At 43.8% G+C, this 18666-nt stretch overlaps 1 protein-coding gene across 4 annotated transcripts in view; it reads right to left on the bottom strand.

The window, feature by feature from the left end:
- Positions 1-18666, bottom strand: part of eps8l2 (EPS8 signaling adaptor L2) — a 95282-nt gene that overhangs the window by 24233 nt on the left and 52383 nt on the right. For 3 of the 4 annotated variants that reach the window (XM_084335613.1, XM_084335612.1, XM_084335615.1), the window contains 6 exons: positions 14772-14848; positions 14074-14200; positions 13578-13666; positions 9528-9602; positions 6659-6807; positions 5057-5219 (listed from right to left, as the gene is read on the bottom strand). In XM_084335613.1, coding sequence (XP_084191739.1) covers positions 5057-5219; positions 6659-6807; positions 9528-9602; positions 13578-13666; positions 14074-14200; positions 14772-14848 — 680 coding nt within the window. The remainder of the gene's footprint in view (positions 1-5056; positions 5220-6658; positions 6808-9527; positions 9603-13577; positions 13667-14073; positions 14201-14771; positions 14849-18666) is intronic. The other variant, XM_084335614.1, reaches the window with a different exon arrangement.

The raw sequence follows: 18666 nt of genomic DNA, 5'->3' as shown, positions 1-18666 counted from the left end.
TGGCTAACTGAGTTAGCCGGATAATTTCCAGCATAGCTTGACTTAAGCCGGACCTTTCTGTTCCCCGAAGTCGGATTTTCTAAATCACCATGGTAGATCAGAAAGTTTGAACCTGGTCCGGAGCAGGCTTAAGTTCAGTTAGCTGGATGAACCATAGCCACGCCCTCGCAAAGAAATGCCAGCTCGCTTCCTGAAATATTTCTCATAGTCTAGATCCCATTATACCATTCTGAATTATGTTTTTGTGCTTCATTTTCCTAGAGGGGGCTTTTGAAATGTATAATAATAGAACTAAATGCTGATAATAAATCATATTCAGCCTATAGATTTACTTTGTCCTAAATAAAATAATGCACGTTATATACGGCGCTCGGAGTCGCGATACACGCTGCATGTGGTTATTTTAATAACGGCGCATTGCAAATGTGAATCCCGCGGGGATATTTTTAATGAATGAAACCTATCGGCCGTTTGGCTCTGATTAGTTTCATATATTCTCCACTGTAGATTTGCTTAACGGAGCGCCCGGATTGTGTTTCATTCAAGCATAAAATTGAAGTGTCTATGCGTGGATTGTGGTTTTTGTGGATTATGAATTACGAGGAATCTGAGGATTGTTGAATTGTATCATCACTCACACGTTATTGTGATATTGTAACTGGGATTAAAATGTCTGATGAGAATGAGATGCGCTGTTTGACGGATTTGAGCAATTGAATGAGCCGTTGACGTCACATTAATGCATTTGAGAATAAAGAGATAAAACTTCATTCAAAAGAAAAGTATTCGAAACACGTGACTCTTGTATTGATGGATACACAATGGATATATCCCGTCTGGCACAGTGGTGCAACGGCTAGTGCTCACTCCTGTCAAGCGGACGACCCTAGTTTGAGACCCCGCGTTTCCAATATACTTTTTTTGGAATATAATATTAATGAATATACGCAAAAGTAGCCTAGTTTTAAGTTAAAATATTATAAATCTACATGCATTGAGGATGTCATTCTTTATATAGCTCTCAAAGTGCACCAAATTGGAGTATTTACATTGCAAAAAGAAGAAAATAAATTAGAAAAGACGGGGATTCGAACGCGGGTCGTCCACGTGAAAGACATAAGTACAAACCATCAGACCACGGTGCCAGACAAATAAAACATCCACCATACATCCATAAATGGATAAGAGAGCCGTATCCTTATTCTGAAATAGTTGAACTAATTATTTTCGCTAGCAAGATCTCATTTGATTATTCAATCCATAAACCTACTGCCAGCAGGCACATTTAAAGAAATATAATCTGATTGATTGGGGTAATGAGGGACTTAAAATTAGCCTATAGATTATGCATTTAACTTGTCGGCGAGGCTATTGAGCCGTACTGTATTGTACCCATTCTGCAATCTGTTAATAAAGTTCTAAATCAATCAATCAATCAATGCCGTTAGAAAATCAGGATTTCTGCTATCGACATCTGCTGTCTTTCCAGCTGAAGCGGCCGCTAGCAATTATCCTGAGTCTCAAGTCTGGTTCAAATGAACGAGACTGAATCAGCGTTCGAGGAACAGGAAAATCCTGGATTCAAACATCGGGTTAATTGAATCTGGATAATGGGACTCTTGATCGACTTAGTTGAACCAGGTACGGGGAATAGGGCCCAGGTCGAAAAGTACCTAGCGGAAAAAAAATCAAATCTACGAATTCCCATCTGGCTTCAGAACATCCCACTCCACTGACACATGCCTTCTCTATTTGAACGACCACATCAAACAAGAGGTAGATGCGGGCAAATACTGCGGCATGGTCATGCTGGACCTACAAAAGGCCTTCGACACTGTCAATCACTCCATTTTGATTGACAAGCTAAAAGCAATTGGTTTTGATAGTCTATCAGTGAGCTGGATGCAATCCTACCTTGAGGGGAGGGAACAGATAGTGGAGGTAAACGGTACCCTATCCCCCCCCCCTCCTCCCAGTGAGCTGTGGTGTTCCACTAGGACCGCTACTGTTCCTAATTTATGCAAATGACATGTCGTCAGCTTGTGACTGCAACTTGTTCCTGTTTGCGGATGACTCAGCCCTGCTGGTCTCTGACAAGAACAAGTTACAGGTTGAAAAAACCCTCAGCTCGGAACTAGGCAAAATCTGCATATGCTCGCTATCATTACACATGGGCAAAACAGAGTCCATTCTCTTCGGTTCAAATAACAAACTCAGCAAGACCGACGGCTTCTCAGTTACAGTGGGTGACAATATTGTCACAAGGAAAGATGAAATTACCTACCTCGGTTCTATCCTAGAGGCTAATCTTTCCTGTGACAAAATGGCATCCAATGTAATAAAAAAAGTCAACCAACAAACTCGATTCTTGTACCGGAGCTCCTCTCTGGTAAACAAGAATACCCTGAAGACTCTGGCAGGAGCACTCATTCAAGGGTACTACGACTATGCTTGCACCTCATGGTACCAAAGCACCTCAAAGGCGCTAAAAATAAAATTACAAACATCTCAAAACAAACTGGTCAGACTACTGCTTGAACCCACCTCACCCCTGCCTACTTTGACAACCTAGGATGGCTTAGAGTAGACGACAGAGTACAGCAACTTGCAATGGGCCTGGTCTACAAGATACACTACTACACGACCAAGGTACCCATGTACATGTCAAAATACTTCCCAAAGGTCAGTGAATACCACGATCACAACACCAGAGGGAGCTCCACAAATCATGTTAAACCCAGATTCGGCTCACACAAGGGACTAAATACGTTTCGCAATTATGCCACATCAATGTGGAACGCCCTACCCAAAGCTGTAAAGGAATGTGAATCACTACCCACTTTCAAAACCACTCTCAAAGAACACCTACGGGAGACTGCAATTCGAAACTGGCCCCTGTAAATGTCCTAACCCAACCCCCTCCAATGTACAGTAAATGACTAAGCATGGTTTTGTCAATATTCCAATGTACAGTTTTGCTTGTGTACAGTGTCCCCCCCCCCCCCCCCCCCCCCCAACCCCACCCCACCTACCCAACCTCCTCCAATGTACAGCTTTTACGTCAAATGTATATACTCTCTTTTCTGGACTCTTTTTGTATCACAAACAGTACTGTATTTGCAAATCTGGTCATAAATGTATAGATGTAGCAGTACTGTCTATCTGTATGTCATGTATGTCATATATGTCCTGATGAATTGAAAATGGGGGACCCTGATGTAAACAAGACGAAAGTCTTTCTCTGGTCTGCATCACCTTAACAATTGTGTGTATTGAGCTGTACTGTATTGTACCCATTCTGCAATCTGTTAATAAAGTTTTCAATCAATCAATCAAACCAGTCACACAGGCCAGTCACACAGGCCAGTCACACAGCGCCATTTCATGTATGCACAAGGAGATAATAATAATGATAATCTAGCGTTGATTTCAGGATGATTAGATAATCAGCCAAAAAATTACAACGTGATGACTGGATTACACTAAAATGCCTTTTTCTCGTCTTCTCCTGGAATTACTCAGGATTTAACAGTATAAAACGGAAATGTACGGATGAGAAAACAATCTGTTTTGTGCATGTTGACTGGAAGCAACTCACTGACAATCGACGGGTGTATTAGACCCATAGCTATAATATAAGATATATTTTAAGTAGGGATGCTCGATATTGGCTTTTTTACCTATACCAACTCTTAATTTCCGATACCGATATCAACCGATACCAATATATGCAGGGTTTCCCCCCCCCCCCCCCAAAATGGAATAATTTCAGGTAATTAACATTACATATCTCTTGTTGTGGAATTAACACAACATTATGCATACTTTTGACAATAAATAAAATCAGAATTTGTTCTTACTTGCTTGCCTGGGTAAATAAAGGTTATAGAAATGTAAAAAAATATATATATATATATTTTTTTTAACCGATACCGATATTTTCCGATATCACATTTTAATGCCGATATCGGTAGGCCGATAATATCGGACATCCCTAATTTTAAGCACTCGCAAATGTCGCAGTCTAAAACTATATCCATTGAATAAAGACCTGGCGCTGAAGGGGGATCAGCGCCCCCTGCTGCTGGCGGTCAATGTGTTAAAGGGGCACTACACCAAAAACAATGCTGATTTATTTTGCACATAATCTCACATACATCCAAAAACTCTAGTTTGACAATTATTGAGAGTAAATTAGTTTGAATATGGCTACCAGTGATGTCACCTGGGACATTGAAGTTTTTTTTATATGCTCCCCAGAATTCATAAAGGTTTGAATAAACCCAAGTGTGGACCTATAGTTGCTAGTAATGAGTCATTATTGGAGCCATTGTCCAACGTTGTGGATTACTATATTAAATTAAATGTTCAAAAGCTCCCTGCCTAGTGAGAGACCATATTTCCCACGGGAGAGGTATTGTAGCAATTGAATATTACCTACAGTACAAGATTGACCAGAGGATCTGTGTCCACTAAGTGCTTTCATATGTGATCAGGTCGAAGGTACAAGTATGGATAGTCATTCTGTTCCTAGCTATGCCAATTTATATACTGTATGTTTGTCATGTTGAGCAACTCTTTATTTTTGAGAACAGAAATCCCATTCTGAATTTCTATTTTCTGATTGTTTGTCATCTCTTTGCATGCGTGTTGAATGTTCACACTTGTGATGCAGATTATACATCCTCTTGTGTCTCATCCAGTCGGCGTATTTGTTTGTGTGCATCTGGAGAATGGAGAGGACTACACACTAAGTATCTGTTGGACTACACTTCCCATGTGAGCAAGAGTAACACAGCACAAGTGTAGTCTACACAGCTGATTGCATTGACAATTATATGTGGATCTAGTTCATTATGTAGGCTGCCCCTGATGAATCAAGCTTGGCACGTGATTTATTAAAGAAACTTGCATGGACCTAAGTGTGAACCGGACCTTCTTCTGTCCTCTGGCACCTCAGCGCATTCAATAGTCGTGAGGACGGTGACCTTCTCAAAGAATAGTGGGTGAGACCTGAAACGACTACACTGACATGTCTTGTAAAAACAATAGATACCTCATCTGGGTGCTTCCTGTATTCGGAGCTGCTGGGGGACAAAGGCCCTGTCGGCCCCTCCGTCTCCCACGGCGACAGTCTGAAGAGCTCCACCGGCGGCTCCCAGCCGTTACGGAACTTTGGGTAGTAAGGAGGGGCACACTGGTCCCTGGGCCAGTCCGCTCTGCATTGGGACAGACACCAGACAGACGGCGTAAAAAACACAGACAGCAGGCAGGGCTCGAACACATTGCTACCAATCAAATTGGCTACCTACGAAAATTAACTATAGAAAAACCTATAGTATTCCTTTGTTTCTTTTTAACCCTTTCACTACCACACTACCACCAAATGGTTAACCCTTTCACTGCGACAATACAGAAGGTTTCACTGCCACACGACAAAGGGTTAACCCTTTCACTACCAGTATGTAGTGTGGTAGTGAAATGTTAACCTTCTGTAGTGTGGTAGTGAAAGGGTTTACCACAGAAATACTGATTTATAGTAGTCCTGTGTTTCTTCTACACATACTATATAGATTTACTACAGAAACGTGCATTTCACTATGATGCCCCTCTCGCTCGTGGAATGAACTCCAGCAGTCCTTAACGCTAGAGATTCTCCCCTCTGAGTTTAAAACCTTGATCTCCAACTTTTGTCAATCAAGTTGCACGTGTTTTAGTTGATTTGTTATCCTTGCCCGTCTTGTTGTCTTATTGTTATGATTTTATATGCTTTTCTTTGCTCATTTCTGTATGTATTGTACACTCAACGTTACTGTAAATTAGGGAAACCTCAGTTGCCTTTCGAGTTTAATTTGAAATAAAATTGAATTAAACAATGTAGTGATTCACCATAGTATCTCTGTAGTGGAATAGTATATAAATGTAATCACTAGTATTCCTGTGGTTTTACCATGCTAAATGCTATATTTCTATAGTGATTCACTAGTATTCCTGTGGTTTTACCATGCTAAATGCTATGTTTCTATAGTGATTCACTATAGTAATGGTATTTCTATAGCATTATCGGTGCATTTCAAAATCAAATCAAATCAAATGTATTTGTAAGGCCCGACAACACACGTTAATGTCCCCATGGGCCGGACGCGTCTTCTTTAAACAAGTCAAGAAGAAACATAACAATAAGTCAAGAACAAAACAAGAACACCATAAGGTCCAACAAATTTAAAATAAGTGCAAATAAATGAATGCAATGCAAACACTCCCAGACATACCCCACACGAAGGTAAGGAAAAACTCACTAAAACCTAACAATAGGGAAAAATGCACCACAGGCAGTGTGGAGGAGAGACACCTTAGAAGGGCCATTCAAGGGGGGATCTCCCTTCTTAGATGTCGGTGATAGTAGTGTTGCAGACTGACAGTTGGTAAGCATGCACTCATGTGTATAGTGAAACACAGATGAGTGCATGCAATAGCAACTGAACATTTTGAAAAATTAAAGATAGAGCTGATAGCGATAGCAACTGAGCATTTTGAAAGATTAAAGATAGAGCTGATAGCGATTTGGGGGGGAAATTAATATTATAGTTTTATTACATAGTAATATTTCCATGAACAATAGTAGTGGTGTACAGTATACAGTATATACTGTATGTACCTGGGTCTGGTCCAACCATCTCCCAGCAGCTCAAAGATGGTCATCTCTTTAGGAGCCAGGTGTCCTCTCAGGAAGTCCACAGCGTCTTTGGACAGGTGGGGAGAGATGACCGAGCGCGGTAGATCTGGACTGCCACAGCTCTGCAGCACCTGTACACAAGGTCACACACATACTTGAATATACGTATTGGAAGTATATTTGGAAGTAGGTTCCACAGTTCACAGTTCTAAAGATCCAGTACAATGATGTTTTCATTCGGTCATAAATTGCTTATTGTGGAACGTTAATGTCATGAGTATAATTTATTCCGCTTTAGATGTATCGTTTGAAGTATTTTAGTGCACCCTCTCAGAGCACAGCCAACAATATGTTGTATGTTGAGGGGGCGTGGCCTTCTGTTCATTGAAAGGATTTAGTATCATAATACATGAAGCTTTCAAATGTAAACAAATCCATGAGTCCAGTGTGATCGGTTGCTATGGGAAATGAACATTGGTTAACTGTGCTAGCAGGTGATAAATTAATTGTCACAGTTGCTGTGGATGTTTAGGTAAAATGTACAAAAATTTACATTTCTTGTTTGTGGACTAGCTAGCTGATATCCTTTACAACTACTGACAACTGACAGACTAACTGATGGGCCAATCAGCGTAACCCGTATATATATATTTTTTTTATCTACTTTTTCTCCCATTTTCTGTTTTTCTCCCACCCCAATTTCGTATCATCCAATTCTACCCTCCCCTGTCTCAAACGCTGTTAGGCCATGCCTCCCACAAGCCGGCTGCAATGTGGACTAAGCCTTACATCACGTGTCCCCTCCGGTACTCGAGGAAGTAGCAGTCGCATCTTTTCACCTGCACAGCGTGATCTCTCAGCGTCGGGGGTCTGCGTTTGGAGGGCACGCCGCCCCCCGTCGCTTCCTGATTCTGCTGCGCAGGCGCACCAACCGACATGTAGGAGTCGCTGTCCACAACGTCCGATCCCCACCCATCAGCTTCCCTCCCCCGAATACTGCCAATTGTATTAGTATGAACGAGCAGCCAAGCTGATAGCAATGCGGAGAGCTGGGCTCGAACCCAGCGTCTCCTGCATTGGTGGTGAGCGCCTTGCCCACTGCACCACCTAGTTGCCCAGTAACCGGTATATATGATGCACTATTTCAAAGGAAGTAGATTGGATATCTGAAATGGCTCGATTTAGTTGATATCAAGGGGGACAGAGATCAAAGGGCTTTAGTCAAAAATGTTTTACAACAACAACAGTTCTAACATTTTGGGTAATTATTCACATACCTCAACATACCCTGTTGTGACAGTGCATGTTGCGAAAATGCAACAAGATTTTCATTGTACCAAATCTTTAAATTAAGCTACTGTAAGCCTCCGGGAGTCACTAGGCCAGGGCGCTGCATCCCTTGCAACGTCGGCCTTTCCACAACGTGAAAATGCGTGCATGTATCCTCACAAAAATGTAGGTCTATTAAGAAATGTAGGCATAGTAGTTTGAGTGAAATAAAAGATATGATCATAAATTAAACATACAGTACTATTATGCTTTCTGTGAGAGGACTGACGGATGTCGTCCAATCAACAGTCATCTCCCGCCTCGACTACTGCAACGCACTGCTCGCCACTGCCACCAAGCCTCTTCAACTCATTCAAAACGCAGCGGCCTGCCTGATCTCAAACCTACTGAAGTCGGCCCATGTCACCCCACTTCTTAGGGACCTGCACTGGCTCCCCATTGCTGCACGAATCCGCTTCAAGGCCCTCGACCTGGCATACCGTGCGGCAAAGGGAACCGCTCCCGCCTACCTCCGGTCAATGGTCTCTAACTACACACCCTCAAGACCCCTACGCTCTGCATCTTCTGGCCGCCTCAGACCTACTCCTATCCAAGCTCCGGGAGGGTCATCAAAGAGAAGCCGCCTATTCTCAGTCCTTGCCCCACAATGGTGGAATGAACTACCCACCCCAGTTAGGACAGCCGAAACCCGTCCAATCGTTCGCCGTCGACTAAAGACGCACTTCTTCAACCATTATCTGAAATAATAATAAAAAATTAACCCTAACTAACCTTACTGTCATGCACTTGTCCTAATAAACTAACCTACACTGTAACACGCAACACTTTGATGAATATTGTTACTCAGCTGATAGAGTTGTACCCTTCCTGATGACCTGTCGTACAGAACTTGTAAGTCGCTTTGGATAAAAGCGTCAGCTAAATGACTAAATGTAAATGTAAATGGATGTATGCTTCATATGGGTTAACTTTTAATACATGTGGTCGTACTTTATCTCAACCTTATCAAGCCAAACCGATGTGTCATGAGGCTCCTCGATAGCACCGTATCAGCTGTGCCAGTCATAGCGCTAGGTCTCTATTCAGCCGGTATCCAGGCGTGGCCGAGCACCGTGGCGTGTGGTAAATGTGCCTGGCGTTACGTAACCTCGTCGCACCTGCTGTGGAACTGAACGCCTCATCACGTCAGTCTGGGGCCAAGGGCAGCGGGTGAGTTTGGGGCGTGGTGCCGGTGAGACTATTGAAGGCATGTTTGTGATGTGGACCGTGAAAACACTAACCATTCACCTTCTGTCCATTTCCAAAGGCCCAGTGAATGACACACTTTTGTGAATACTGAAAACAGTAATATTACAGTATGTACTATGTCCACAGGTTTACAGAGGGGGTATTTAGCCAAACATGGAATGGATATTGTTGATGATTATTATTCAGGAATTCACTGTGTAGTTTATCCCAATGGCACCTCCTGTAATCCTGTCCCGGCCATACATGTATATACTACTGATATGGTTTGGCGTCAAACACACTTTCAGCACAACAAGGTCTGTCAGTGTCTCACCAGCTCCAAAGGTCCAAAGAGGAAATGGACCAGTTCAGATGCACTTGGATTCTGGATGTGCTTCTTCAGTTTGGCCTGCAGGGGGCAGAGAGAAACAAAAACGGAGTGAGCAAGAGGGTGCAGTAGATAAAAGGTGATGCATTCATGTTTGGGATAGGGAGGATGAGGATGGGGATTTCGACCGAGTCAGTCGAAAGTCAACGTTTGTCTGGATGGCATGAAGCTGGAACATACTGTATCACCACACTGCTGCTCAAAAGAGTGTACAGTTACCCCCCCCCCACCCCCACCCCAACCCAACCACCCACCTAACCACCTCCAATGTACAGTTTCCCCACCCCCACCCCACCTACCCACCCCCCCGCCCCCGCCCACCCCACCCCACCCCACCTACCCAACCTCCTCCAATGTACAGTTTATTCCCCCTCAAATGTATATACTCTCTTTTTTAGACTCTTTTTAATATCACAAACAGTACTGTATTTGTAGATCTGGTTGATTGATTGATTGATTGATTGAAAACTTTATTAACAGATTGCAGAATGGGTACAGTACAGTACAGCTCAAAACATACAATTGTTAAGGGGATGCAGACCAGAGAAAGACTTTCGTCTTGTTTACATCAGGGTCCCCCATTTTCAATTCATCATAACATATATGACATACATGACATACAGATAGACAGTACTGCTACATCTATACATTTATGACATACCAGATTTGCAAATACAGTACTGTTTGTGATACAAAAAGAGTCCAGAAAAAAGAGTATATACATTTGACGTATGGGGGGGGGGGGACTGTACATTGGAGGTGGTTGGGTGGGGGGGGGGGGGGGTTGGTTAGGAGTGGGGGGGGGAGGCTGGGTAGGAGGGGTGGGTGGGGGACACTGTACAACTGTACAAACAAAACTGTACATTGGAATATTGACAAGACCATACTTGGTAATTTACTGTACATTGGAGGGGGTTGTGTTAGGACATTTACAGGGGCCAGTTTCGAATTGCAGTCTCCCGTAGGTGTTTTTTGAGAGTGTTTTTGAAAGTGGGTAGTGATTCACATTCCTTTACAGCTTTGGGTAGGGCGTTCCACATTGATGTGGCATAATTGCAAAACGTGTTTAGTCCCTTGTTTGAGCCGAATCTGGGTTTAACATGATTTGTGGAGCTCCCTCTGGTGTTGTGATCGTGGTATTCACTGACCTTTGGGAAGTATTTTGACATGTACATGGGTACCTTGGTCGTGTAGTGTATCTTGTAGACCAGGCCCATTGCAAGTTGCTGTACTCTGTCGTCTACTCTAAGCCATCCTAGGTTGTCAAAGTGGGCAGGGGTGAGGTGGGTTCTAGGAGTAAGGTCAAGCAGTAGTCTGACCAGTTTGTTTTGAGATGTTTGTAATTTTGTTTTTAGCGCCTTTGAGGTGCTTTGGTACCATGAGGTGCACGCATAGTCGTAGTACCCTTGAATGAGTGCTCCTGCCAGAGTCTTCAGGGTATTCTTGTTTACCAGTGAGGAGATCCGGTACAAGAATCGAGTTCGTTGGTTGACTTTTTTTTATTACATTGGATGCCATTTTGTCACAGGAAAGATTTGCCTCTAGGATGGAACCCAGGTAGGTAATATCTTCTTTCCTTGTGACAATATTGTCACCCACTGTAACTGAGAAGCCGTCGGTCTTGCTGAGTTTGTTATTTGAACCGAAGAGAATGGACTCTGTTTTACCCAGGTGTAATGATAGTTTGTTATCAGCGAGCCATATGCAGATTTTGCCTAGTTCTGAGCTGAGGGTTTTTTCAACCTGTAACTTGTTCTTGTCAGAGACCAGCAGGGCTGAGTCGTCCGCAAACAGGAACAAGTTGCAGTCACAAGCTGACGACATGTCATTTGCATAAATTAGGAACAGTAGTGGACCTAGTATGCTTCCTTGTGGAACACCACAGCTTACTGTGAGGGGGGGGGATAGGGTACTGTTTACCTCCACCATCTGCTCTCTCCCCTCCAGGTGGGATTGCATCCAGCTCACTGATAGACTATCAAAACCAATTGCTTTTAGCTTGTCAATCAGAATGGTGTGATTGACAGTGTCGAAGGCCTTTTGTAGGTCCAGCATGACCATGCCGCAGTATTTGCCCGCATCCACCTCTTGTTTGATGTGGTCGTTTAAATAGAGAAGGCATGTGTCATGTGTTATGGTATGTCATAAATGTCTAGATGTAGCAGTACTGTCTATCTGTATGTCATGTATGTCATATATGTTATGATGAATTGAAAATGGGGGACCCTGATGTAAACAAGATGAAAGTCTTTCCCTGGTCTGCATCCCCTTAACAATTGTGTGTATTGAGCTGTACTGTATTGTACCCATTCTGCAATCTGTTAATACAATTTTCAATCAATCAATCAATCAATCAAACGTCTTCAACAGAAACGTTGCCTATAGTCTAATGTCTAATGTCCTTTGTGTTTGTGGTGTTTTTTGTTTTAATTTTTATTTGGTATATTTGTATTTTGTATTTCTTAGTTAAGTTTAGATCTGTATTTATTATTTCTTATTGTTTTTGTCATTATTATTATTATTATTATTATTATTATTATTATTATTATTATTATTATTATTATTATTATTATTATTATTATTATTATTATTATTATTATTATTATTATTATTATTTATTTATTTTTTATCCACTTTTTCTCCCATTTTTTTTTTTTTTTTTTTTTTTTTTGGTCTTTTTCCCCCTCCATTTTCCTCCGATTTTCTCCCATCCCAATGTTAGTCGTATGCCAATTCCCAGTCCCTTCCTGGTCGCTGCGCTTTACCCCCCACAGTCAGATCATTTGGGAGAGTGGAGGCTACCACGTGCTTCCTCCGACACACGTCCAGCCAATCACCGCTTCTTTTCACCTGGCAGCGCGGATTCTCATTGAGAGGGCGTAGCGTGTGGGAGGACCACACTATCCCCCTCACGTCCAATCCGCGCTTAGCAGGCGCCCCGACCGAACTGTAGGAGTCGCTGTTTACAACGACCCGGACCCACCCCGCCAGCTTCTCCCACCCTCTGATACAGCCAATTGTATCAGTGCAGACGGCCAGCCAAGCTGGTGACAACCCCGGAGCTGTGAGCTGGATTCGAACAGGCGAACCAAGCTCACAGCTCCGGGGCTGGTGACGAACGCAATCTCCGCTCGACCACCTAACCGCCCTTTTTCTCCCATTTTCTATATTTTCTCCCATCCCAATTTTGTATCATCCAATTCAACCCTCCCCTGTCACGAACGCTGTTTCTTGCCTCCCACAAGCCGGCTGCAATGTGGACTAAGTCATACATAGCACAAGTCCCCTCCGGTACTTGAGGTAACAGCAGTCGCATCTTTTCACCTGCGCAGCTCGATCTCTCAGTGGCGAGGAGTAACGCGTGGGAGGCTCACGCTGCCCCCGACACTTCCTGATTCTACTGCGCAGGCGCACCAACCAACCTGTAGAAGTCGCTGTCCACAACGCCCGATCCCCACCCATCAGTTTCCCACCCCCTAATACGGCCAATGTGTATTAGTATGAACGACCAGCTAAACTGAAAGCAATGTGGAGCGCTGGGCCCAGCGTCTCTGCATTTGTGGCGAGCGCCTTGCCCACTACACCACGTAGCCGCCCTATTATTATTATTATTATTATTATTATTATTATTATTATTATTATTATTATTATTATTATTATTATTATTATTATTATTATTATTATTATTATTATTATTATTATTATTATTATTATTATTATTATTATTATTATTATTATTGTTGGTGTTTAGATTGTGTTGTTTGCAGTTGTCAAAAAGAAACTTGATAAAAAAAAAGATAAGGTGCCTATAGTGCAAAATAATTCTGCTAAATTCGGGTGACAGCGAGAATAATTTCTCCCTGTTCAGTTTCATACAAAACTAAGGCCACGTGTGACTTTCTCTCAGTACTTCGCTAGTCGAGCAGGCGGTAACAACAGAACGAGTGCTGGATTACTCGCGTCCAGCCCTGCGTTTCAGGAGCTGTGAGATCTCACCAAGAGGTTGAAGGCCAGCTTCAGTTTCTGCAGGCTGTCAATGAACTCTGCCTCAGAGGGGGGCTTGGCGCGCAGGGTCAGCATGCCCTCTGTCAACAAACACAGCAGACCAACAACAATGACCACACAAGGCATCCAGGGTTACCAGCCTGGTCACCCACATCACATGAGAGACACCTGGGCGTGGGCACACATACACACGCACGCACGCACGCACAGACACGCACGCATGCACAGACACACACACACACACACACACACACACACACACACACACACACACACACACACACACACACACACACACACACACACACACACACACACACACACACACACACACACACACACACACACACACACACACACACACACACACACACACACACATAAAGGATAAAGGTGTTTAAAACGGAGCAAAAACAGAGGAGAGTGTACAATATAGACATATTGCCACTTGGATTTCGCCACCGCATGAGAAGAAAGGGAGACAGACCTGCTGGTCCTTTCTTCTTATTCTTCTTACTCTTGTTGCGCTGGTGGAGCTGAGAAAAGGCCTCCGCTGCCTTCTGCAGCCGCGCCACAAATATCTCGATGTCGTCCAGGGCACAGTTGAGGATTTGCTGATGGGAGATAGAAGAAGTAGATTACTCGGTTACTGGCTGGCCCCTTTACCTCTAGGCCACCCTGCCTCCCCCAGACAGAACCTGGGCTTTAGTCAGGCAGATATGAGAGAGTAACCTGTATCCTCGCTCTCTCACACAGACAAGATGCTGTGTCATGAGTTGAAGATCACATCATGATTAGGGATGTTCGATATTGGCTTTTTTACCAATACCGATATACCGATATTGTCCAACTCTTAATTTCCGATACCGATATCAACCGATACCGATATATGCAGGGTTCCCCCCCCCCCCCCCCCCAAAAACGGAATAATTTCAGGTAATTAACATTACATATCTCTTGTTGTGGAATTAACACAACATTATGCATACTTTTGACAATAAATAAAATCTGAATTTGTTCTTACTTGCTTGCCTGGGTAGATAACGGTTAAATAAATGTTTTTTTGAAAACCGATACCAATAATGTTCGATATCACATTTTAATGCCAATATCGGCAGATAATATCGGTAGGCCGATAATATCGGACATCCCTAATTATGATAGATTAGTCAAAGGGAAGCTCACCACGTCCTTCTCAATGCGCTGGGCCAGCTTTTCATGAGACTCTGTGTCGTTCTGTCCCGAGCCTCGCCTCTCTTCATCTGAAAAGTTGAAAAAAGATTCTTGTAGAGAACAATCCGTTTCTGATATCAATTCAATACAGTGAAAAGAGTTCACGCGATAAACCTGTTCAGATGAGGACCGGTGCTACTCAGATAAGGACCATATAGTCATCAAAAAGGAAGGTACTGGAGACACAGATCATCTTTAGAAAAATATTTAATAGGGTGCAAATATAAAATCTGCATAAATAAAAGACAGATTAACTATGTACCGGTATGTTAAAAACACAATGAACCCACATATCACTGTGAGTTTTTAACATACATTCATCTTTTATAAATACAGATGACAAGTTACTATATTTATGAATGTGGTAAAGGGCATTGTTATATATATTAATTGCTGATCCATCCTCACCCCCCTGTCCTTAGACTATAAGCAACAGGTTTCCAGTTGTGGGAAGGGTTCAAATAGTCTGTGTTTCTAATGCCATGTATCACTCTGAAGAAGTCACTGTTGTGTTGAAAGATTAGTGATTTTTTGCACCAGATTAAATATTTTTCTAAAGATGATCTGTGTCTCCAATACCTTTCTTTTACAGTGAAAAGATTATTGGATACGACAAACAAAACCACGAGTCCATTTAAATGGTTTCATGATGAGTGACGATTGAAGGTGTGAGTGCTTCGATGCATTCATAGAAGGACTTCCAGTCAGACTGGAAGCTTTAACTGTGTGTAAATGTGTGCAGACACACCCACACCACTTTTTCACTGATCCTGATTGTGAACCCTGTTGGCCCATACCAAGTACAGATCCAACCCCTGTCCCCCAGGAAGATCCGTTTTCAAAAAGCAGCTCTTTCAATAGTAATTTCTAGGGCCTTGGCTTTTGGTAAAGGATATCTGATGTGGGGCCCCTCTGACAGTAATCTGGGGCCCCTTTCAATTAGAATCATGCTTACATGGCCACATATTGAAATGATGCAATTAAAATATACAGGAATCTGGAGTCTCTCTGGGGCCCTTGGTGATCTGGGGCCCCTGATGGTCTGGGGCCCCTGGTGGTCTGGGGCCCCTGATGGTCTGGGGCCCCTGGTGGTCTGGGGCCCCTGATGGTCTGGGGCTCCAGGGCGTTTGCTCGGTATGTCTGGTCGATAATCCAGGCATACTGTGGACAAAAGCTATAACCAGATATTTGATACCAGTATCAGTGGCCCATCAGTGACAGTGGCCCATCCTTGTCCCTAGTGTGTACTGTATATCAACAAGTGTGTGTCAGTGTGTCTCAGTGTGTCAGTGTGTCAGTGTGTCTCAGTGTCTCAGTGTGTCTCAGTGTGTCAGTGTGTCTCAGTGTGTCAGTGTGTCAGTGTGTCAGTGTGTCAGTGTGTCTCAGTGTCTCAGTGTGTCTCAGTGTGTCAGTGTGTCTCAGTGTCTCAGTGTGTCAGTGTGTCAGTGTGTCAGTGTGTCAGTGTGTCAGTGTGTCTCACAGTGTCTCAGTGTCTCAGTGTGTCAGTGTGTCTCAGTGTGTCAGTGTCTCAGTGTGTCAGTGTGTCAGTGTCTCAGTGTGTCAGTGTCTCAGTGTGTCAGTGTGTCAGTGTCTCAGTGCCTCAGTGTGTCAGTGTGTCTCAGTGTGTCAGTGTCTCAGTGTCTCAGTGTGTCTGTGTGTCAGTGTGTCTCAGTGTCTCAGTGTGTCAGTGTGTCAGTGTCTCAGTGTGTCAGTGTCTCAGTGTGTCAGTGTGTCTCAGTGTCTCAGTGTGTCAGTGTCTCAGTGTGTCTCAGTGTCTCAGTGTGTCTCAGTGTGTCAGTGTGTCTCAGTGTGTCAGTGTGTCAGTGTGTCAGTGTGTCAGTGTGTCTCAGTGTCTCAGTGTGTCTCAGTGTGTCAGTGTGTCTCAGTGTCTCAGTGTGTCAGTGTGTCAGTGTGTCAGTGTGTCAGTGTGTCAGTGTGTCTCAGTGTCTCAGTGTGTCAGTGTGTCTCAGTGTGTCAGTGTCTCAGTGTGTCAGTGTGTCAGTGTCTCAGTGTGTCAGTGTCTCAGTGTGTCAGTGTCTCAGTGTGTCAGTGTGTCAGTGTCTCAGTGCCTGATTGATTGATTGATTGATTGATTGAAAAGTTTATTAACAGATTGCAGAATGGGTACAGTACAGTACAGCTCAATACATACAATTGTTAAGGGGATGCAGACCAGAGAAAGACTTTCGTCTTGTTTACATCAGGGTCCCCCATTTTCAATTCATCATTGAAACACTTGCCTCAGTGTGTCAGTGTCTCAGTGTGTCAGTGTCTCAGTGTCTCAGTGTGTCTGTGTGTCAGTGTGTCTTAGTGTCTCAGTGTGTCAGTGTGTCAGTGTCTCAGTGTGTCAGTGTCTCAGTGTGTCAGTGTGTCTCAGTGTCTCAGTGTGTCAGTGTCTCAGTGTGTCAGTGTGTCTCAGTGTCTCAGTGTCTCAGTGTCTCAGTGTGTCTCAGTGTGTCAGTGTGTCAGTGTCTCAGTGTGTCAGTGTGTCAGTGTCTCAGTGTCTCAGTGTGTCAGTGTCTCAGTGTCTCAGTGTGTCTCAATGTGTCAGTGTGTCAGTGTGTCAGTGTGTCAGTGTGTCAGTGTCTCAGTGTCTCAGTGTGTCTCAGTGTGTTTCAGTGTGTCAGTGTGTCAGTGTCTCAGTGTCTCAGTGTGTCTCAGTGTGTCAGTGTCTCAGTGTGTCTCAGTGTCTCAGTGTGTCTCAGTGTGTCAGTGTGTCAGTGTGTCTCAGTGTCTCAGTGTGTATCAGTGTCTCAGTGTGTCTCAGTGTGTCAGTGTGTCAGTGTGTCTCAGTGTCTCAGTGTGTCTCAGTGTCTCAGTGTGTATCAGTGTCTCAGTGTGTCTCAATGTGTCAGTGTCTCAGTGGCTCAGTGTGTCTCAGTGTGTCTCAGTGTGTTTCAGTGTGTCAGTGTGTCAGTGTCTCAGTGTCTCAGTGTGTCTCAGTGTGTCAGTGTCTCAGTGTGTCTCAGTGTCTCAGTGTGTCTCAGTGTGTCAGTGTGTCAGTGTGTCTCAGTGTCTCAGTGTGTATCAGTGTCTCAGTGTGTCTCAGTGTGTCAGTGTGTCAGTGTGTCTCAGTGTCTCAGTGTGTCTCAGTGTCTCAGTGTGTATCAGTGTCTCAGTGTGTCTCAATGTGTCAGTGTCTCAGTGGCTCAGTGTGTCTCAGTGTGTCTCAATGTGTCAGTGTGTCTCAGTGTGTCTCAGTGTCTCAGTGTCTCAGTGTGTCAGTGTCTCAGTGTCTCAGTGTGTCAGTGTGTCTCAGTGTGTCAGTGTCTCAGCATCTCAGTGTGTCAGTGTGTCAGTGTCTCAGTGTGTCAGTGTCTCAGTGTCTCAGTGTCTCAGTGTGTCTCAGTGTGTTTCAGTGTGTCAGTGTGTCAGTGTCTCAGTGTCTCAGTGTCTCAGTGTGTCTCAGTGTGTGTCAGTGTGTCAGTGTGTCAGTGTGTCAGTGTCTCAGTGTCTCAGTGTGTCTCAGTGTGTTTCAGTGTGTCAGTGTGTCAGTGTCTCAGCGTCTCAGTGTGTCAGTGTGTCAGTGTATCAGTGTCTCAGTGTCTCAGTGTCTCAGTGTCTCAGTGTCTCAGTGTGTCTCAGTGTCTCAGTGTCTCAGTGTGTCAGTGTGTCAGTGTCTCAGTGTGTCTCAGTGTCTCAGTGTCTCAGTGTGTCAGTGTCTCAGTGTGTCAGTGTGTCAGTGTCTCAGCGTCTCAGTGTGTCAGTGTGTCTCAGTGTCTCAGTGTCTCAGTGTGTCTCAGTGTCAGTGTCTCAGTGTGTCTCAGTGTGTCATTGTATCAGTGTCTCAGTGTCTCAGTGTCTCAGTGTCTCAGTGTGTCTCAGTGTCTCAGTGTGTCTCAGTGTG

Source organism: Notolepis coatsorum (genome assembly GCF_963971535.1).
Source record: "Notolepis coatsorum genome assembly, chromosome: 18".
NCBI lineage: Eukaryota > Metazoa > Chordata > Actinopteri > Aulopiformes > Paralepididae > Notolepis > Notolepis coatsorum.
The sequence above is the reverse complement of the archived record's forward strand: the minus strand, read 5'-3'. Positions and strand labels throughout refer to the sequence as shown.